The 22,881-nt window shown below is 41.5% G+C and overlaps 1 protein-coding gene across 1 annotated transcript in view; it reads left to right on the top strand.

Annotated features, from left to right (window-relative positions):
- The window catches only part of SCFD2 (sec1 family domain containing 2), a 207,072-nt gene that overhangs the window by 71,218 nt on the left and 112,973 nt on the right, over positions 1-22,881 (top strand). The window contains exon 5 of the mRNA XM_069790287.1: positions 17,371-17,620. Coding sequence (XP_069646388.1) covers positions 17,371-17,620 — 250 coding nt within the window. The remainder of the gene's footprint in view (positions 1-17,370; positions 17,621-22,881) is intronic.

Here is a 22,881-nt window from a genome sequence, read left to right on the forward strand (position 1 = left end):
GTTGAGAGTATCAGTCTGGTTCTTAGGGGTCTAATTGATGCCAAATTGTCAGAGATTGAGTAGGAAGGGAGCTTGGGCTACCCCCTAACCTCTTGAGCTTTTGCATGCTTAGTTTATCAGTTGTGTAGATAAGGGCTTTTGCTTCACTGTGTTGTCAATCTGGTCCTTGCTCTAAGATGAAAACACTGAATTTAATTATGTAATTGTGGGCCTGGGTTCAGCCATCTCCTGTGATATCAGATGTGTAAAGTGAACCTCTGCTGGAAATTAGTGTGTATTACTGATGAGTGTTGGGAACAAAATATGTGAGTGATCTTTTCAATAGATACTGTGAGAGGTTTATTTTTTTTCCCCTTAATTAAAAAAAAAATGAGAGGCATAAATGCTGACTTAGAATTGCTCTGGTTGTGTTGAAATGGTGGACCAGTCATGCTATTTATTTATTTATTTATTTACATAATAAGATTTAGGGGGAAAGCTATTCTAGACTGAGTTAAATTTCTGTCAGCATATGACAATGACACGTTATTTTATGTGGAGAGAACTTTGTAAGTTGAGAACTTGTGATTTTGGAGGAATGTCTTTCGAAGGCTCGCTGCTGGTTGCAGTTTACAGTGCTGGAGGGATGCAGCCAAAATAGTATTTTAACTTTTTTTTTTTTTCCCAAGTTACACATGTCAATTTTTCTGGTTGTGTTGGCAGGAGGCTCAGTGTGCGGATAGATGTTTATCCTTTTATACGTGATCATGTTCATGTAATCATTCTTGCCAGAAAGTGGGGACTTAAGTACAGAGGATTTGGAGACACAGATTTTGTGGACGTGGCTGTTTTGACAGTAGTCTGCGAGACCCTTCCCAACAGCCAATGCATTGAGCGTTTGGATGTGAGAACTGTGGGCTTTGTGGCAGCGCCCTGCTGTTGTCAGGGGAGGGAAACACGGCTGCCGTGCACTAGGGCCATACGGCTCTTCTAGGGCCACAGTGTCCCTCGAAAGGACCAATAGTAAAGGTTAAGTGTAACGTATCATTCTGGGGTATTTTGTTTCAATTTCACTTTACTGAAGCTGCCGCATACCTTTCTCAAGTGGCTGGACATTGAGATTTAATAACCTTGTCTTCTAAGTTCATGATATTTTTAGGTGAGATTGGGGGCCAGTAAAACATGTGACCTAATTCAAGAATGAGAATTAGCGGAGTGGTCCTTTAGAAACAATTCTTGGTTAATTTGCAGTTGGCTCAGTAATTGCTAGCCTGCACTGGAAAGAAGGGCTAAGAAAAGAAAATGGCTGTGCTGTTTCTGATAACTGCTTACTGCTCAAAGCTAGGCCAGCTCTTGCAAATCCCATTGATACCTTGATCTCAGGATACAGGGCAAGTTTCGACATTCCAGTAGTCCAAAAAGAAATTGCAAATGAAGAAATTACTTTTCTTTGTTGTTTTACCATTGCCGTCATCAAAGTTGCCTTTGCTGTGCTGTTTCTATATTCGTAGCTGCAGCTTCAGAGCCTGTTCTAAATTTCATGGCTGTACCTGCACTCTTTGCAGAGAATGGTGTAAAATGCTGGCTTTTATACCTTACTCTCACTCTTTTCCTGATGTTTGGTTGTTGGTAAGTTACCTGTTAGTTATTCTCAGGCTGAATGTTTTGCTGTGAATTTTCTGTTGCTCTGTGCCATTCAAGATGAGGATTTGCCCTTCTTACCAGGATTTTAATAGCTCCACACCAAAAGTTGGTAGATCCATGTATTTGGAAGGGTTTGGCAGATAAGGGTATGTTCTGGAAGATTAGGTGAGTAATGAGTATAACCTTCAGGCATCTTCCATGAATTTAGCCTTTCAGATTAAATGTAAAATACTGTTGTTCCTGTCATAATCTAGAAATTTAGCAAGCTGTTTTTTGTTAAAAGCAGTAAGAATTAGGGGTAACTGAAGAGATTTTAGAAAATCCTTCTCATTACTGTTTCTTCTTTTGGTAACAGCAAATAGGTATTCCCCATGTCCTTCACTTTATCCATGCGTACCAAAAGTTTGCAAGTTTTAAACAATCACTAAAATAGTTAAATAATCATTCTTCTTGTTCCCCTCATAATCCTCCGGGAATGGGGTACTGGGAAGAAAGATTCCAGGAGCCAGTTCTCCTGCAAGAATGAGGAGTACGGATCACTGGTTTTGGAGTATTCGTCCACTCGGCACACTAGTTTTGAGTGTCAAGATCTGGCAAAGAAATTTAGCCGGCTTCCCCAAGGGGAGTGAAAGCCATTGAAGGCAGTGAATATAATCGAAGCGGCTTCATTTTCCTTTTCTGATGCTTATGCCAAGGATCACCTAAGCCCTCACAGAAGTTCTGCTAAATAGAAAAAAACTTAATGTATACGTTTGCCTTCAGCAGCTAATGGAACACTGGTGCCATATATTCACATCATCTTTCATTTCGGACATGAAGTATATAGCGATTTCTGTTTTTTCCTTGAGGAATTTGGTTTGTCAGAGAAACATCTGGTTTATGTAAATGAGCAAGGAATTTGGTACGCGAGAAGATGATTGCAAAATAGTATCTATGTGGTCTCTGCGTCAGTAATTCACCTATGTTTTGAAAAAATAAACGTATGTTACTTCTCTACATGCTGTCCCTTTTTCGGTGTTCAGTGCTAACGAACATGTTTCCCTCCTGCGAGTGTAAAAAATTAAAAAAAAAAAAGGGGGGGGGGGGAGAAGCATGTTTGCCCTGATACCGTAGGGCTATTTTCCTGATGTTCGGCTGATGGCTGCAGAAGGCTGACCTTCAGCCTGGATCGGGTTTCCAGGCGGCGGCTCTGCTCCCTCCGGCGCTCCAACACTGCCACCTGCAGGGACCCCAACCCGCCCCCGCCGCCCCCGGCCCCGCCGCCCCCGGCCCGCCCAGGGCGGCAGGAGCAGCGTCGTGGCTGAACTCGTTTCCAGCCGTGCGGGAGAGAAACGCGTGGTGCCGCTTCGGGCTGGGCGGCAAGCGGCGGGTTTGCTTCTGTCCCGCTCTTCGGCGATTTTAATAACGGGGTCGCGTCCGGCGACCCGGTGTGTTGATGTGCGGGAGCGTGCGCTGGCTTCCTTCCAAACCGAGTGGAGAGGTCCACGGGCTTTTCTTTCACGTAAAGCAAGCTAGTAATTCACCTTAATAAAGTCGAAGCGCCGTTGAGCGCGGAGAAGCAGTTCTTGTGTCAAAGTTTAATTTTTTATTACTTATTTTTTTTAAATCTGGCTCCAGATCGGTCGTGTTTTATTAAAATGATTTTGGTGGCGTTTCTGTTGCATGTTTTCTGATGTGGAAAAACAAATCAAAACCCACTTATCACATGAATCATTGTTAAAGTCAGCAGTAGTCCTCTGTGTAAAATCTGCCAGTAAAAGCCGGGAGGATGGGGATTAAACCTGGAGCACATTAAATTAGTTCCAGTCTATCCCGAGCAGGCTCTGCATTGCTTGCTTAGGCAGGCAAAACGGAAACAGGCAGTTTATAACAAGGCTGGTTTAAAAACTGTGGGGTTCATTTGAAAAAGATTTATATCCCCCACTTATATAAACATTACAAATGTAGGCTGCAAGCAGGAGGCAAATCTTTATCGAAATCTCTTTAAGAGCTTTTTCATTGTGAATAAAATGGACAGCGTGTACTCTTGTTTGAAGATTCGCCAATATTTGTACAATAATCTTTTCTCAATGCTCTGACTAATTAAAATACAGCTCAGGGTAGAACAGCGAGACCACCAACCGGTAATTTGCTGGGATCTGACAAAAGTGGCGATGACTGAGGTGGCAGAGCGAAATTATTTGGAGGCAGGAGAAAAGATTGTCTTGAGACTGGTTTAGGTTTTCTGTAGTGGTTCGTAAAAAAAGGTGAAATTTTAAAGAGAAAACAACTGTGTCTAGATTTATCTTCACCCACCCCCCTTCCCTTGTGGATGCTGCTGTTCTTAAACAGTAGCATAGAAATTTTGTGGGTTTTGTGATCTTTGCTAGGGCCTGCAGAACTCTCTGCTGAGAAGGTTGGAATGTTTGCTCCAGTAAAACTAAAAGTAGTCTTCAACGCGAGGGTCCCAGCTGACGGCTGGAGTAGCCACTTGCATTGTAACATTTGGGAGTTACTTAATTGTGATGATGTTATTTTGAAAGTTTATTTTTAGAAGGATTAAACATACATTAGTGCAGTAAAAATTTTTTTCCTATTTTTATTTTTAGTGTTAACACACAATTTTATTTCTAGCTGTTGCAATACCATTTTACTTTGTTTATTTAGGGTACATGTTGTAAGAGTTGTCCAGATACTGGATTTAACAGAAAATGCTTTTCATATTTCATTTTGATGGTAATAAACAGTGTCTAAAAGAGCTTTGTAATACTCAACTGCCTTCCAAAATAGGATCCAAGTCTCAGATAAATGACTTAAAGTATTTTGTGAGTTGTAATATGTAACCAAGATCCTCTGGACTCTCTTATTCAAACTATGGTTTCTCGTACCTCTTCTTTTTTGCTGCCATGGTGTCTTCATACAGAATAGTACTTATGCCCCAAACGTCTGATTCTCATGTCCTGAGAGCAGACTAACAGACAGCTTGTTAGAAAAGCAGGAGCTTTCTGTGCTGTGGAGGGGGTGAAGAATTTTCTAGTAGTTGCCAAAAAAGAAATTAGTATTTTTCTGCTGTTACAGTGGTATGTGTACGCTGCAGTAGAAGCTGTGTAGAGGTTGGAAACACTCCCACCCTGAGGTGTGGGGAGCCAGATAAGAAGAATAGAAATTATATCAAAGTCCTGTTTTCTCTCTCGTGCAAGAGTTGTGCAAGATAGACTGCGAGGTAGACAGACATACCCATACTGGCTTTTGAAAAAGAAGCCAGTTAATACTGAGCTCTATCCTGTGATAGATTGACCGCTATTGATACTCAAACTAAATAGGTTGCAGCAGGCTCCGAGTGTGCCTCTGCTGTATTGGCGTCAGCGTACCATGACTTGCGGTGTATGCGGGGGCTGCAAAGGGAATTATTTGCTGCACTGAATGTTATTACTCATACCTGGGACTCAACATCAGACTATCAGAGCACTTGAATTAACGCTTGGTAACGTGAGGAAGCTACCGCTGCGTACAGGTGGAGAAAAGCAAGAAGCTCGCAGTTGAACATGGAGGTGAGCGTCGGTCTCCAAAGTCTCAGTCTTGTGCCTGACCACTGGGCCATGCCTCCTTTCTCTCCTACCAGAAAGCACAATGGGGAACTAGAAAATATCTTGGTACATCACCATCTAGCGTATACAACTGAATGGGGGGGGGGCGGGACGACAGGTTTTTTGTTGGATTTGTTTGGGGTTTTTTTTAACATTGCACATACAACCACCTTTTTTTCGCTTGTTACTGAAATCTGAATTGTTAAGTGTTATAACTCAGCACATTTTGGTATTCTCCTGGAATAATTTAAAAAAACAGTTAATATAAAGGTAGCTTAAGTCACATCTGGGCTTATCTTTAAGGCTGGGGTTTTTTTCTAGTTAAAATGGCATGGAATATACATTTCCCCAGATCTTCAGAGTGAAACTTGAACATAAGAAATCCTTTCTGCATGAAGCAGCTAGGAAATATATATGAAAGTAACTGAAAACTTCTGAAGTCTTTAAATGTTTGGAATGACATGCATGATTTAAGTGTTTTTAGATATTGGGACCAGATGTCCTGTGCTCTGGTTGGCTCCCTTTGCCCAAATGTGATATCATGAGGGATAGTTATGCTGACTCAGGCGTTCGACTGAGTGGGAGGGAAACCCCAGGGGACAGAAAGCCGGGATTGTTTTTCTAGTTGTAGCTCGTGCTGGACAAATGGACAGGGAGGAGGTGTGGCAGGAGCAATCCCTGACAGCCAAGATGCCCTCACATGGTCCTTTCAGGTGGTGGTGGGAGAGCAGTCCGACATCTTCTTCATCCAGAGCAAGGACCCAGCTGCAAAATCACTGCCAGTGCCACCCAGCATGGCCCAGCCCCATGGGGGGACGATGGGAGCGCTGAAAGGAGCCAAAAGAGGAGAGGACTTGCTGCATTCCAGCCGTGAGAAGGGCAGATGGGCCAAGGGGCATGGAGTATCATGACTGACAAGGAGGTGTTGGGTATATTTAGTAATAACTGGCGCCCTAAAAGGTCACATACCCATGCACAGGCATGCCCAACCCAGGGCATGCGGTCTGTTCACCACCGCACGTGAATACCAGCGTTGAGGATTCCTACTCAGTTAAGGAGCTGAAGGAACCGCTCATAGGCATTCAAGTTAAACTGTGCTTGAAGAGAGAACTGTCAGCTTCTAGAGCAGGAAAACATTTCCAGGATGGGATGAGAAGATTAAAAGAATGGGATTTCAGAAGTTTTTCACTGTAGCACTATCACAGCGGAAAAATAATTGTCATTTTGCCTATGCCTGTATTTCACTTGATGTTTTATATTAGATATATGATCAGTAGTCATTGTGACTGCAGTTCTTGCATATTTATAGGGAAAAAATACATCCTTTACTTTGAAGAATCACTGTTGTTTCTGCCATCCTCTGCTCTCTGAAAGATGGTAACCTGATTAGTTTTTAATGGCAGTGGAAAATTGGACAGGAAAATTAAGGTTTTAGCCTGATCCATTTCATAGGATGAAATGAGATATAGTTGTATAATTAAGCTTGTTTTATTCTTCCCAACCTGAAAAAGGGAAGGAAAATGTTCTTCCTTGTGCAAATCATGCCACAGCGAGCATCCTCCAGTGAAGATGTCCTGTCAATGAAAGATTCCTTCCACACACAAAAATGGATGAGGGGCTCATAAGTTACAAACTTACTCATGCGTGTGACATCTGCCTTTAATCACCATGAAAGCCTGAATCCTGTTTAAAGCATGGTGAGCCTTGTACAAGGGCTAGAAATGTCAGTACTCTATTGTGATAACATTTACTGTACTGATTAACAGCCGTGGTGCTCTCCAGCGGACTGATAATCTGCCTTCGCATGTCTTTGTGTTGCTGTTCTGTCTCCTTCCTGTGGTTCCAACCAGGACTGTGGGCAGAGCAGTGGGATCTTCTCCTGTGCAAACCTCCCATGTCCATATATTTTTGCTTTGTCGTTTATGTCATCTGTTATGTCTTAGTCTATCTGCATACTGAGGTATAAAATATTTTAAACGCAGTGCAAAACATTTCCAAGTTAGCTACTGTTTAAATTCATACCTGTGAAATGCAGTAATGTGATCTAGCATCTAGCCTCATATGACCATCTCATGCAAGTTGATGTTTAAATGGCTTTCAAGTTTCTTGACTCATAGGAGTTTCAATTCCTAGTATTTTGGTAAATTCCAACAGGTTTTGGCAAGTATGTTTATCTTAGTGGTAGATTTTCACTTTTTGGCCTTTTTTTTAAAAAAAGGAGCAAAAGAGAAGGGATAGGGCGAGAGAATGCTGCTTTGCTCAGATCTGCATCCACTTCCATTGAAATTGTCAACAAAAAGTTGGGTTTCAACGATACTGTGAAGTGGGGTGTTTTGGTCAAAATAGTACCCTTATTCAGCATATTTTATGGAATAGTATAATCTCTAAGCATCGCTAGAAGCTATCAGGTATATGTTTGGCCCTAACTTAGTTGGAATCATGATTTGTATGATGCTTTGGTGCAAATTGGCATTGGTGCTTGTGGCAATGTATGATAGAGGTCCTGATTGTCTGTTAATATCAAACTTCTACAGGCCGAAGCTGACTGGATTTGTCTAAAAAAGTTTGATGGTGAGGTAAGACACTTCAACACAAGAAGCCAACAGCAATAAGAAAACAAATTTCTTTCAAATGAGCCCAAACAGTCGTGTGGGCTCCAAACTCCTGTTTTTCACCCATTAGGTCTTGTTTTCCCATTTTACACTTGTCCCAGGCCATCTCATTTTTTCATTTCTGGTACCAGTGTCCACCATGGACTGACCCATCACCAAAAGTCTGGAGGTTTCTCTGCAGCTCTGAGGAGTTTCTGAAACATCTGACATTAGACTGGCGCAGGAGTGAAGGATGATGTGTAAAACAAAGGGCTGAGAGGAAAGAGGTGGCTCAAGAGGCAAAAATGTGGAGAAAAAGGGACAAGATGAGGTTATTTTGACTGTCAGTCTCCTTTTATAACTTACTGCTGTGTGCCAGCTCTCACAGCATGTCCAGTATTTCAGTATGTATTACCTTTATCCTTTCTGCTATTTCTATTTTTCCCTTGCAGTTCACAATTCTTTTCACTGCCATTAAGCACTGTGCCAAAGAGTTTATGGTTTTATTCACCAGATGCATTTTATGCATAGTGTTTTATTGCGTGAGACCGCTGAGTTTGTGCTTTCTGCTTGTTTTCTGTCCTTTCACCCTCCAAAGTCTTTCTTGAAATATGCACGCCACCAAGAGCATCTCCACTAACTTGAGAACTGGAAAAATCAAAAGTTTCAGCTTCCCTTGTTTCTCCTGTGCCTTTCTTGACTAGATTCAAAAGCTGTCTCATACTCTGAAATTTTCTTCTGTCTGCACAAATAAACTGTTATTCTTCCTTTTGATAAGCCAACTGTCTTTCACTCTGAAGAAATTTACTCTTTTAGTTGTTTTATAGTTTTCTCCAACATTATGTCTAGTTTCCACAGGTTCTTAGAAATGTGGACACTGGAACTGGGCACAATATATCGGAACTGATCCTGACAGTGCCACATACTGTAATAAACCTGCTCCCCTACTTCTTTCCCCTGGATACTGTATTTTGTAGTTATATTGGTCCTTTAGCCATGACTTTGAGGTAAGTACATCCATTCTGGATTGGATCGAAAATGTAGCTGAGCTAGTTTGCTTTTTCTAAGCATACTCAAAGCAGCTGCCTACAGAAAATTAAGAGAAGAGGACAAGGTTATATGATACTCTCCCAGCTCTGACCGTTTTGAGTTCTGCAACAGATGTGGTTTCTGTGTATTTACTAATATTTGACGAAAAAATTTTCCCCTATGAGTTTTCCTATCATCTTCGTGAACCCAAGTAAGAATTTAGCAGCACAACAGCCTTTGGCAAGGAGTTCCACATATGAGCAAATTGCATGAAGAACTACCTCCATTTAATTTGCTTTTTAAACTGGCTCCTACCAGCTTCGTTTATTGCCCCTTAGTTCTTGTCTTGGGACAGAGAGCGCGCAATCAATCCCTACCCTATTGGTGATTTTTTAGACCTTTTATCCCCTCTGGGTCATCTGTTTTTCCAACCTGAAGGGTTATAACTAGGGTTCTAAGCAGGGATTCATGTCCTATTCTTTGTCCAGAGCATTTCTCAAATCTTTTTCAGTAACCATCTGGCAGGATAGAATCCCCTCCTGCAGATATGGTGTGCACTATTGAATGACTGATTTGGTTGTACTATATTTTTCTTGATTTATATCCCCTTTATTTGTTTTCTGTCCCTGTGGATTCTTATCCTTTGCTTTGTAGTGACTGAACGCTTTCCCATTGTTCTCCTCAAAGCTGATGTGAGCTTTAACCTCCCAGGATATTATGTTATCCCCATGCCCTTTTCTCAGTTTTGAACCCCTACCATCTTCTGGCAGTTTTCCCAATATTCCAAGGCTTATAAAAACAAACAAACAACCTCAAAAAACCACACACAAAAAATCCTGACGTGCATAGCACCAAGATCTTTCTCTGGTACATGTTTTATCTTAACTGTGCCTGTACTCCTTTTTCATTCTTTGGACATCATTTTTGCCGTGCTGATTCATGTTTTTACCGAGCACGTCTGTAGAAGCCATCACAGCTAAAAGCTTTTGACTGAGTATGTTGGAAGTACTCCCTTTTTAACTTGCTGATGAGTCTCTTATGTCAGACATGCGGTGATTTAAGTAAAATTGTCCTTATCCTTGCAGAGCTTTGTCTAATAAAATCCAGACTTATAAAATATCCTTTTTTCAGTATGCTGTTGCTGCTGAGCCCCCATGAACCCATTACAGTATCTTAACACAGCTGTACATTTAGATGGTTTCCAAAGAGGGAGGGAAAAACTGGACCGTATGATGTAATGATGCATCGCCAGACAGCATAACTCACTGGGATGAAGTGATTTCTGTACTGTGGAAGATTAGATATCAGTGGGTTTATTAGAAGCTTTTGTGATGGATTTTAAATTTTATCAAAATGTATGTGTAAGTCTTGCAGTTCTGACATAGTAACTGAATCTGCCTCTTGTAACACAAGAAACAAAAATAACTGAAGAAGTTGCAAGGTGGTTGAAAACAGGAAATTGTCAGACAACTGTGGTGCTCAGTAAAGACAGGAGAAAGGTGATAAGAGGAAATCTTAATTATGTTGTTCAAAATATAATTTCTTTTTATGTCCTAAGGAAGTTAGGTTAAAGAAAAATATTGGAATACACTACTTTGGCTATGGGTTATAGGTGGAATCCAATTGCTTAGGTCATGATCATGGGCTAGGGAGTTACTTGCTGAAAGAACTGTCCTGGGCTTTGCTTTTGTTTTGGTTTTAGACGTGATAGGGCTTCTTGAGCAGCTTGTTTTAAATATTTTTGTTATTATCACATATTAGCTGTTAAGTATTGGTGGTATGGTTTTGGAATTACGCAAGACATGTTAAAAAAAAAAATCTGACCAGAAGAGCTTACAAATGTTGTGCTTTTTAAAAGCTTTATGTTGTAAGTTAATTTTTCTTGCCTTTGACTCATCACTCTGTTTTGCAGTAAGTGCTAACATCCTGGATAGATATTCAGCAGGTAAAAATTAGCAAAGGACTGTTGATGTCTGTAGTGTTGACTGACAGACACGAGTTAAGAATCTGGCCATATGACAGTGTATTGAAGAAGTCATCCAAAGAGCAGGTGATTATTTATATAATTTTCTTTTATATCTCTTGGCAACCTTAAACTCTAGTTCATGTAGGCTTCAAGCCAGCGCTGTTGCATAAGGAAGTGGTCCAATCCTTGGCCTTCGTGGCTAGTGTACGTGTTTCTGTGGCCAAGCAGTAAACCTGAGGAGAGAACCACTCTGGTTAAAACGATTTGTTTTAATGCACAGTCACAGAAACACTTCAGCAGGCACAGAAGAGAGAGGCCGCTGTGGTGGGCAGAAGGCAAGAATGAAGGCCAATTGGGAGAGCATGCACGTAGGAGGAATGTGAGTCTGTGTCTTTGACAGCATGAGCCAGGTTAAAAATAGCTTTTAAAAAGCTTACTCGTTTTCTTTTATTTGCTTTTTATTTGTTTATGGTAGAATTTTAAGACTGTCTACAAGGGCTGCCTGGAAATTGTCTCTGCAGTTTTGAGAATATAGTTCCTGGGGCAGTGCTCAGAGTGGGTGATAAATGCAGAAAAGGGGACAGGAGATAGAATTGGCTCTGTAGGGATATTTCATTAAAGACAGAGGAGTCATTAAGAGTAATGACAGAGGAGACAGGTCCTAGGTGCTTTTACTGTTTCCTGTGTCTCACTAGCAGTTTAGTTCTCTGCTATTTTCTTTATACGTGTATTCTTGGTAGATTTCTGTATCATCTATCAAGTGAATAGACAGACACTGCCGTTAAAGAGAGGAAGATGCAAGTCTCTTGGTATTGACAGGGGCAGTCATAAACCTTTTTTGGTCCCCAACAAAAGGCAATGTGATCTTTCTCCTTATCTTTAATGACTTACACATTTTTTTTTTTTTACTGGAAGTGGCCATTTACTGCCACCATCTCACACCTCCACTCTCAAGCTGCTGTGAGTTCACGATGCTTCGTCTGCTTTCCCCTAAGGCTAAAGTTTGCTCCTTCCCCCTGCAAGGCGAGCCTTTGTAAACCCTCCCCAGCTGGAAACGTAAGTTTGAGACTAAAACTTTTCTGGCATCCAAACTCACTTCCTGCAAAAGGAAGTGTACAGACAGTGGACTTCAGTTATCAGAATGATTTCATCGTCTTCTTAAATAGCCTGCCTGAATAATTGGATGCTATATATTTTGATGCTGACAGATTGAGGGGTTTCCTAATGGTGAGAGTGTAGTACTTTGAAGATCTTCATTTTTTGTGTTGTGTTTTGGGTTGGTTATTCTTCAGTCATACCCTACAGATACGTAAAGAGAAGACATTTTTATCAAAACCTGCCCAAGTCAAGAATTAGAATGATTTCTAGAGCTTAATATGGAAAAACACAATTTGCGTGGTAAGATCATGCTTACTGATTTATTGTGTCAAATCACTAGTCACTCATAGGCCATTTAATGAAAACTAAATACATGAAATGATTTTTTTGCTGGGAGTAGGGAGTACAGACATCTTCTCACCCATATGGAAATTATGTGTAATCAACCCCAAATCTCAGGTGGCCAAACAGTGTAAAACAGCAAGTAACAGAACTGCAGCATTTGATTTACAGGCAGCTGAGTACTGTAGGCAGCTAAGACTCCTCCTTAGCTTGGCAGTGCCTCTTGTTTTCATTAAGATGTCTGCTGCTGCAGTTCTGTTGCCATTGAAGGATCTGAGCTGGTTTTGCATACCCATGAGGTCCTCCCTTGGTGCCATTGTCACTCTTAGCAGCTAGAATATTCTGTCTTCGTCTGAATAGTGGGGAAGCTAATACGCTTGGCAAAATCATGAAACACAAAACATCGAACCCAGGTAAAGCATGACAAATCAAATAGCACAACATTGGAAAGCTGCTTATTCCACGTCTCATGAAGTGTCTTTTCCCACCTCAGTTACTAATAAAAGGAGCTTCTATTAAATAGGGTGGTCCAGGAGCATGGGGCAGCAAATGACGCAAGGGCTTGTGAGTTTCCACTGACCCTTCTGCTGGTTTTACCTGCAGCTGGGTTTTGGGGTTGTTTTTTAGTTTTGATTTTCCCCAATAAAATTCCTCACTATTGTAAAGCTGCATGGTTCCCGTTCCGAAAAGTTCTGTTAACTCATGCGACCTCTGAAGGAATTAAACATGTTTTGCTTCCTAAGCGGAAAGCCACTAGAATATTTACATAGTGAAGTAGTCTCTTAAGATTTATCTCCTCCTTCCTCCTGGATTTTAAAAGAAAATAAATTCCACTTGCTTGAAGTTGGTTTTTGCTTTAATATTTTTAATGATGTGCTGAGGACAGTGGGCTGGAACCGCAGGGATTAGAGTGCTCAGTTCTCTTCTCAATTTTGTCAGGGACACGTGTTAATTCAAGTAAACTCTGACCCTCCTCTTCTCTTCCTCGCCAGCGCACTCTGTTTTCCATTGTCTAAAAGATGTCTAATGGTACATATGGCTTTAGATTCTTACAGGTTTATTTAATACTGAAAATAATGCCTCTCACAGAAATGCAAAATTTTTTTCCTTGTTTATTACACTTCCTCTTAATTCCTGTAGATCCTTTAAATCACATTTTAAATGTCACTTTTGAAGCACAATATCATGTTCAGTGTTTAAAAACCAAAAAAATGATTTTTTTTACTTTCTTCACTGTCCTCCCATCTGCCAAAACTTGGGCCTTTTGCAAAAATCAGCAAATCGACGTCAGTTCATTTACCCTTAGGGATAGTAAATTATTACACAGCTTAAGTTATAAAAATAAATAACTAAGGAGGGTGGAGGAAAGAGATGGAAAACAACAAAAATCTATCACAAACTCTTCCTGGATTCTGAAGAATACATGATTATAGCATTAAAATGTCCAAACAATGCAACAGAGCAGAATGTGTTAGAGCTTGGGCCTTAGCTGGCTCTGCATTAAGCAGCGTTAATGTTTTTATACAGCCTTGGAAAGCTCAGAATTGACCTGCTTTTATTATTTTTATTGGCTCCCTTGATGATAGACAAATGGGGCTAACCTGAGGCCAGCATAACCAGCAGGAAATTTGGGTCATGGGTAGTTACATTTTTAAAACTTGTGTTTTAGGGTTGTTCAATCAGGGTAATTGATTGATGGTTAGGCGGTGCAGGGAGCCCCTAAATCATCGGAGGTGGCCAGATAATGACAATCTGCCAGTGGATTTCGTTTGAGGCAAATTTCCCAGCTCCCTGCGGAGCCATGCTCTGCAGTGAGGCTGCGAGTCCCTGGTTTTTTTTTCATCCATGCTCCAGTCCAACTGGCCTGTTTGGACAAAATAGCCTCTGAAACTTGGCAGTTCCATTTGAAGTCCTCTGTAGTGCCATTTCCCAAGAGATAAGGGAAAAACATTCCAGAGAAGTTCATACCCCAGAAAGACCCTACGTGCGTTCTGAAGTTAACGGTTTATTATAGCTCTTTATTATTTTTTTTCTCTTTCATTTTTACTTTGAAGATAAGAGGTGGCAATTGTTGCTTTAAGTTGTTGAGTTTTAGCCCACCCTACAGTAAATCATCCTGGAAGTTTATACCCAATTTTTTTTTTATCATGTATGCTTGAAAGTTTGCCAGAGATGCTGTATACGTGTACTTTCAGGAGCTATTATCCTCAGGCAGGAGCTGTTGACCGTACTGTTTTATACAACCATGTGCATCCTCAGTGCTCCATGCATTTGGATAATTTGTGCATGCAAAATAGAGCTTTTTCAAGAATTTATCTTTGGTGTTGTAGGAGCAGGCTATGAGATATTTAGCGATGGGGTGAAGTAGAGGGTTTGTGTGTTGGGAGGGGAGGGGGGATAGATGATGTGCCAGTAGATGGTAGATGATGTTCAATAAAACGTGGCGTTGGACTTGCCTCTCCTTAAAAGTGAATTCAGATTAATGTAGATTGAAGTTTGTCATCTATTCCAGAATAATTCCACATGTAGGTTAATCTTCAGTTCCTAGATTTTTAGGGCTGATTAGGCTTTTGCTTGTTGCGCGTGGCTTCCTCCCAGTAGCTGCATACCTCTGAGTTCCTTGAAGTTTTGTCTTTTTCCATTTTAGGAGCTGGATGGTCTGATATTTATTGTACTGGCTTACAGATGAGAATTTGTTTGTGTCACTTTTCAAGAAGAGAGCAGGTAATACTGAACTGAGGCAGGGCTGAGTTGGAATTTGGGAACCGGCAGCCTCGTCTTGAGGGTGGCCCAGCTGCCAGCATATGCCAGACTGGCACCAAACACCATGGATTTGCTTCCAGGCAGAGCAGCGCCGGGACTTGCTGTGCATGTGATTTAACACTCCATGCCCAAACACATACAGGGTGCTAACCCTTCCCGGATTTCTAAACATTCCTTTTTGGCCCTCACATCCTTTTGACCACTGTAGCTTTATAATTTACTGCTTCAAGTCCACAGTTGCACTTACTGTTAGGTTTAGCATGTGGGCAGTTAGAAAATTCTTCTCTAAGGTATGTATTCGAATAGAAACATAATACCTGACCACATTAAAGTCCCTTGAAAGATGGGTCCATAGCAAAACTTGTATGTCAGGAGCAGGGTGGAGCCCAAGTCTGCAGAAGTGTTGTTTCCTATAGCACAGGCTGGAAAAAAGTTTCTTGAGAGCTTGAGTAATTGGTGCTTTTTTTATGATCAAGGTCTGTAGTGGGGTGGTGTGAGTATAAAAATTGCAGTTCATGAGGTGGTTGTTAGTGTTTCTGAGATTGTCAAAGAACAACTAAAACAAAATACAATGAAAACCAGGACCCCCTGAAGTGTTGTATGGAGTACGCCAGGACATGAAACTTTTGGTTTCCGTGTTCCTTAAGTTAGACTCTGAAGGCCCTGCCTAGGTTTCAGAGAAAACTACTCAGTTGTCGTAAGAGCTCGGAACTAAATTAATGCAGTTAAAAGCAGTGATAAACCTAATTGCATGATTTTGTTATTGTATAAACGTGTGTCTCTTTCTAGTTTGTTTGTTTGTTTTGTATTTTATTTACTTATTGTGAATCTATTTAAAGGGTATATTATTGGTTGTGGTGCCTATTTACCATGACTAGTCTGTTTGAACTTACTGTAGTAACAACCCAGAATAAATAGTTGCAGACTTGACTGTTTGGATTCTAAGAGATGCGATGTTTCACTCTACGCTACGACTTGACCCACAGGTTTTCACAGGGAGCTGTTTGGTGATCACAGGGCAATGGGCAGGGTACTGGTGTTGCAGGAGACCTCTTGGATGGATCCAAGCGATCACTGCCACCGAGAGACGAAGGCTGTTCTTCTCTTCTCCCACACCTCCCTCCCCAGGCAGGAGCAGGGTGCTCCTCCTGCTTGCCTTGCACTGGCCCCGCTTCTCACCTCATCCCACTGCTGAGCTGCAAACGAACCCACAGCAGAAAACTAGCGTGTGGAGATACCATACGCAGGTGTGTGTGCGCGGGGAGGGTAGCAGTTTGCCGGTACGATTAGTCGCGCTGGTGTCCTGAGTGGCAGAGACCCTCACAGCAGACCTAAACCCCAGCCCTGGTGTTACATGTTGTGGATGTCAGCGTAGCGCTTCAGGGGATTCATGTCTGAAGTCTCCTTTTTAAAACTACAGTAAAGCTGTACGGACACCTCCCCCACAGAGGTGAGAAGAAGCAAGTGCAGTTTCAACTCTTGAGGACCTAGGACATCCCAGCATACTCTCAGTTTCCCCCTCCTTTTCTCTGCCAGCCTTCCTCTCCTCTTACACACATTACGGTCATCTTTCATCCTCACAGTCACGTACTTCTCCCTGCTTCCGCACAGCCTTTGCGTTACTCACCTCGCAGCATGGATGTGGTGTGGGAATGAGCCTGACCTGCCTAGCAAAGAAGGCTTTTTCGGTGTGAAAGACCCCCGTTAAATGGCTTGAGAAGCTGGTGAGCGTGCTGTGAAGGAGGCGGAGGGAGAAGAGGGTCAGGGCACGTGCCAGGCCGGTGATTGCTGCCCTGTCCTTGCTCCTGTCGTAGAGCTCTTCTAGGAAACCACGCTGGTCACTTACACCACGCGCTTCACAGGTAGTTCCCTCTGTTTCTGATTTTCTGGGTTTCTGACCTGAAAGCATAGGGTCAGGTTTGCAGATGTGCTGAGGGCTCGCAATAGCAACTGAAGTCAATGGGAGCTGGGCTTTGAACTCCCTGCGCAAGTACAAAATCAGGCCCAAGGAGGAGGCCCAAAATTTAGAGGAAGCATTTGACCTTGTGCTTTGTACCATTTCTACTCATACCGCAGAGACCGATGCTCCCATCCTCTTATCATACTGGTACATGGAGAAGATCTGATTATCAGGCTTTTCAAGTGCTAAGGTGCTGCTACCGTGAGTCCCTAGGAAAAAACTTGTAGGAAATTAATAAATTTGCTGTCTGAGCAGCAAATAAGTCACAGGACCATGTGCTGACAAATGAATGCAAATGTTGAACAATGTTTCATTAAATGAGCACTGCTATTATGAGAAATAATAGCTCGTGGATGCAGCCAGGAGTATGTCTGATGCTAACTGTTAAGCACTATGGGGGCAATCTGACACAATCTTCCTTCTGTTTTTCAGACTATTGGCGAGTCAGAAATGCCTAGTGTTTTGAACCAGTTATTGCCAATGATCAAGTCTTACAACGAGAGAACAAAAGATGATTATACCTGCGAGGACTTCCTTGTCTTGCTAGTATACATGTATTCTGTGGTTGGAGAAATCAGAAGTGGAAAAGAGCTGGAGGCAGCTGAAGAAGAGGTGAAAAAGGCCCTAGTCAAGGCCATTTGTGGTGAACCAGAGCCATCTCCTTTGCTGCAGAAAATAACAGGTAAGAGTCTGCTTGTGTGGTGAGAAATTAGATGGCTGGGAATGCAGGAACTGGGAGAAACATATAAAAGCGGCTTGACTCGTCTGTGGTGCTGAGGGTATATGAGTAAGCACGAGGATTTCCTGTAGATTTGTTCCATCTCCCATGTTCATATATGCCAAATGCTGACAGGCTGTCCTTGAAGAGTGCTGAGTCTGACGAAAGCTCTACAAGTTGTTCTTTTTGTTAAAGGTTGGCTAAGTTTATGTGTTTTCATAAGGTAATCTTTCCCACAATTTCTTTCATTGATCAGTGTAAAGTTGACCCTGGGAAGTCAAAATTAATTCTGGAAACATGTTCAGTGAACCACAGTTGCTTTGTGAATACGAGGAGCTGGCCTGTCTGGCATAAAAGAAGAAATGTGTCTAAAACCAACATTGAGCTTTTTGCTGAAATGACATGAACATTAGCCTTTAAAAATAGCATGCTAAGCCTTTTTTTAGGTGAGCACTCATAAGAGTAGGAAAGCCCTAACCTCTTGCTGCTGGTGTCACATTTTAGAAAAAAATAATTGTTAAAAAAAAATTGTTAAAATGAATGAACTATGGCTCGAGGGTGGCATATCTGAATGGCAGAGGGGATCTCGTTTCCTGCTGTCAATTTTCTCAGTATTTTCTAATAGTGGGCACGTCACTGACCATGTCATCTGTGAGGTAGGGAGCATATGAACATAAATCAAGATGTTGTGAGGAGCTTACAGTTGAAAGTCTTTGCCAAGAATGGGCCTAAGTGGGGAGTCTCAAGGGCAGTGGAATATTGCTGCTGTTGGTTATTCTGGTACTATGCCCTGTGGACGCTTCTACTTCAAAATACAGGTGTGGTCTGACCGGTCTGCTGTTGCTTTGAGTGTAAAATACTGTAGTGATTAAAAGACTCTTACTGTTGGAATGAGCATGTTCAGTCATATTTGCACTGTGCTGTTATTTTAATACTCCTGGCCATGGTGCCTACAGTGTTCCAGGCTCCTTGTAGACTTTTGCTCTCCTGTTTTCCAGTATGTACTGCACATCTTGTCCACTATATGGTGCTCCCCTCACTACTTCAATGGTGTCTTCTACTGGACGTGATGCGATCATTTCTAAACCTCCATTTTCCTATTTTGCCTTTTCTCCTATGATCGACAATGTTTTGAATCACAGTTTTATCAGTTTCTCTTTGTTGTGCCTAACCTAAGTATGCGAAGATTTGAAGTCCCTAAAACTTCAGTGAAGTATCAAAGAAGAGCTGCATTCCTATGTACATCGATGCTTCCCTTGTTGCCCTCTATGCTCTCAGGTTATGTATTTGCAAGCACAGATGGAGATCAAAATAGACATTGTGCTTGTCTTATGTTCCATAACCTGTCAATAATTCCATAGCTTTTATGAAATATTTGCATGCTTGATTTCCAGTGTGCATGTTTCCTGAGTAAAAGTGAGTATCTGGGTGTTTGCTCTCAACTTCTGGGCAGATGAACAGGTGAATGAATGTTTCAGTACAAAAATTCTTTAGTTTATGAAATAAAATTACTTCTTTTCACATAGTGGGTGGACTATTAGGAGCATGGTGGGTGTCTGAAGTACAGCATTCATCTCCTTAGGCATAAGTATTCAGTCCGTTATGTGGGGCATCTGACTATGAAAAAGAGAAGGCCTTAACGCTGTGCGAGCACTGTTCAGCAGCAGCCAAAGCATTTGTGTGTTATCAACGCGGGTTTAGCCACAAATCCAAAACACAGCACCATGCAAGCTGCTGTGAAGAAAGTTAACTCCATCCCAGCCAGACCCAGTAGAGATAGTTTTAGACCAAGCACATCATTATTACGTGATGAAGTTAATTGCATAACACAAAGCCAGAGTCCTTGCATCCTTCTATTTATGTATCTGTGTGTTTAGCACAACCGCGTTTGTGCTTTCTGCACAAGTGAGTGATAGTATTTCCCCTTGCTTGCATGCTTTTTTGGTTTATCAGCATTCTTTGTTTTTACATCTTATTTAGAACAACAGTTCTTTTGACTTATTCATGAAAGAGGAAAAAAAAATGTTAAAACTTACTGTCGTGACCAAAAATAAGGATTGTCTTGGGAGAAAAGTATAAAATGGAATTTCTAGGAATGCGCCTTAGGTAGTTTACAAGCCTTCATTCATCCAACAGATTGCTTTCTCAGCATTGGTGAAATTTGCTGAATTTGTAATTTGCTATATTTGCAGTACAGTTGAATTGGGAAGACTGAGAAAACATGAGCAGCCTTAGACCTACTCTTCCCTGAGCGATATTTTGCCAGGCTTGTGTTCTACATCCTGCTTCCCTCTGAACCTTGGGTACCTTGCTCACTGCTTGACAGGCAAAGCAAGTCAGAACCGTAGGAGCACCTGCAAACTTTCTTTCAAAGGCACAGCAGGAGGACTGTCTTTGTAGCAGGTCTGAAAGTCGGGGAATAGATGGCAGCGCTGGTTTCCCCTTTTGGTACAATAGCGGATATAATGCTGAGACACCTTCTGCTTCCAGCAGAACATGCTATGAACTACAGACCAGCTATTCCTTTTAGCAGATACAAGCTGGCCTGTTTTCACAAGGTCAGCCCAGCTCTGCAAGTCAGCAACAGCCACAGGTCTGGACAGATCATGGTTCAGACCTACAATGTTCCACGCTCATTTTACTTAAGTCAGAAACAAGAGAAAATCTTTTTTGCTCTTAAATGGTCACAAAAGTTAATTAGACTACAATGAATTTCAGTAATTCTTGGAATCACTCATTCATGATCAGAACAAAGCAAAACGTTTGTGGTCTTTTATTTTCAGTTTTCCAAAAAGGTAAGTGATAGGAAGAATGCTAAATTGGATGTGTCAGGAGAGAAAACTAAGCCAGTTACTGGGTAGGTTCAAGACACTGCCTGCTGGCTCACTCCTCACCTCCAGGTTCCCATGTGGGACCTGAGTTCCTGAATATTCAATATCCATTCTGCAGTAAATCTGCTCTTACTAAGTAGCTTAACCTGCAGAGCTGCTGGTTGAAGTTTCAAACCCTGCTGGCAATGCATGATTGGACAGCTTTGGTTATAGCATCAGATAGCAAAATTCACTGTTGACTTTAAAAAGGCATATAGAAGTAATAATACATAGGCTGCAAAGCCAAGCACTTCAATGTTGAGAAATGCCAGTAACTCAGTTTCCCATACAACCATCATTTGACTCCTGTGTGCGTTGTAGCACAGTCTTCAATTTCATTATTATGTAGTGTATTTTCTATGAGCCATGGCTGCATTCAGTGTAGGGACTGAACACCACAGAGAACCAGAACAATATAGCTTCAGTTATTCTTACACATGATGAAGAAGTACTAATAGAGTAAGTGATACTCTCTATATGATATTCAATAAGTAACTTTCTCTGGGTCTCAGTTTGCAGTTCATGAAGTGGACTGGTGCTCTCAGCTTTGTGTGACTCATTTTGGAACTTGAAGAAGAAAAGCATTAAATTGCATTTTCAGGTATTAGTGATTACATTTCTTTGAACAGAGAGGACTTTGTGCTCTGCTTCCCGATACACCTGGTGCCTGATGTTTTGGTTTTAGTTTGGACCTAACACTCTGCTAAGGCCGTTTGGTTGATTTAAGCTGAAATTAAAAGCCGTATCTCAGCTGTGGCTCTGAACTGCTGCCTAAGCCTTTTGCTTTCCTCTTCTCTGCAAAGCATGGAAGGTGTGCAGTCTTGACAGATAGATTTTTTTTTTTGTTTGGTTTTATTTGTTGTTCCCATGGAGTCACTTGAGAAATAAAATGCAAAACCCTTGTAAAACTTTAGAAAACTGGACTTTTGAGGTCAAGTCAATAGTCAAAGAAATAGCTGTGTTTATAGGAGGTATCTTTTATTCCTATTATACTTGTTAAATGTAAACTTACTTAGGCTTGCCTGAGTCTATGCCTGTAGGAAATCTCCGGTGATGTGGCTACCTCACAGAACTAGTGCAAACCTCCCACAAAAGATGCAACACATCAGTGCACAGGGGATATTTATGCTATGTTTGGTTTTTGGTGTTACCTAGTGAAACTGGATTAGTATTTGCGGCAGTGGAAAAGAAAGCTATTCTCAGAGGTTTAGTCTTATCTATCTGGTTGGCCCCACTAGTTTCCCTGATGTAGCCTAGATGATTACAGCCCTCTGCAGAATACGTTAAGATGCAGCACTTGTGTAAGCTTACATTGTGAAAGAAGCGTAAGCACTCACAATTTCCTGGCTGTTGAGTGTTAGGCTTCTCACCCTTATTGTTGCCTGAACATATGTTTTCCAAAATATTTGTACAATAATGTTCTGCATTTATGCAACACCTTGTTTCATTGAAGCACTAAAAATATCGTGGAACTGTTAATTAAAATGAAAATGCAACACGTTAATCACCCAAAGACATTTAAGAAATAAGATACAATTTTTCTGCACGCATAATAATATAAAAGTATATTAGTGGTGTTGTGTTTGATGGAACTGTTAAATAATACGTGTTGTGGTAGACAATCTTAATGCCTTGGGTAATAAAACTGAATGTAACAGTTCCAAGATTTCTCCTGGGTGTAATTTACCGCAGACATATGTTCTTCATCACTGTTTCCAGCAGAATGTTACAAATTGGAGGGGAAACAGAATAGACCAAAACATAATGGAAAATGGTGCTTTTCAACAGAATGCTGGGGTTGGGGGGAGAGTTGTCCTTTTGGTAGCTGTTAAAAAAAACCCGTTGTAAAATATTGTATTTATTTTATCGTCTTATCTGTTCATCTAGTTTTGTAAATGTCCACGTAGAGCTGTGTACAGCTACAAACGTATGCAAAAGTAATGCTAATAGAGCCGCAAAGCAATTAAAAATCTATTTTTTCAGCTGCGCCGTTCTCTCTTTTTCATCTGCAAATCTCTGTGGGAGCTTCGTAGAGCAGATCTGCCTTCCGTGGTGTGCTCTGGAGGCCAGGAGGCCAGCCCCAGGCACTGCCGGGCTGCGGGGCAGCCAGCTACGCTGCCCACGTACGGGAGCTCTCAGCTGGTGGGGTGTGCAACAGCGGCTCTAGGTATCAGTTGCACCTTCTCGAGCATAGGTGTAGCAGGAACCCTCTTGTGCCAGAAGCTGCTGTTTATCAGCCTTTAAAAACTGAAATTTTTAATCATAAAATGTATTTCTGGACTTTTTCATTGCTTTTTCTAAATTCCATATGTTGAAGTGTAGGCATTGCTGTATTGGGTTAGACGCACAGTGTCT

This window comes from Haliaeetus albicilla, chromosome 1 (assembly GCF_947461875.1).
Source record: "Haliaeetus albicilla chromosome 1, bHalAlb1.1, whole genome shotgun sequence".
NCBI lineage: Eukaryota > Metazoa > Chordata > Aves > Accipitriformes > Accipitridae > Haliaeetus > Haliaeetus albicilla.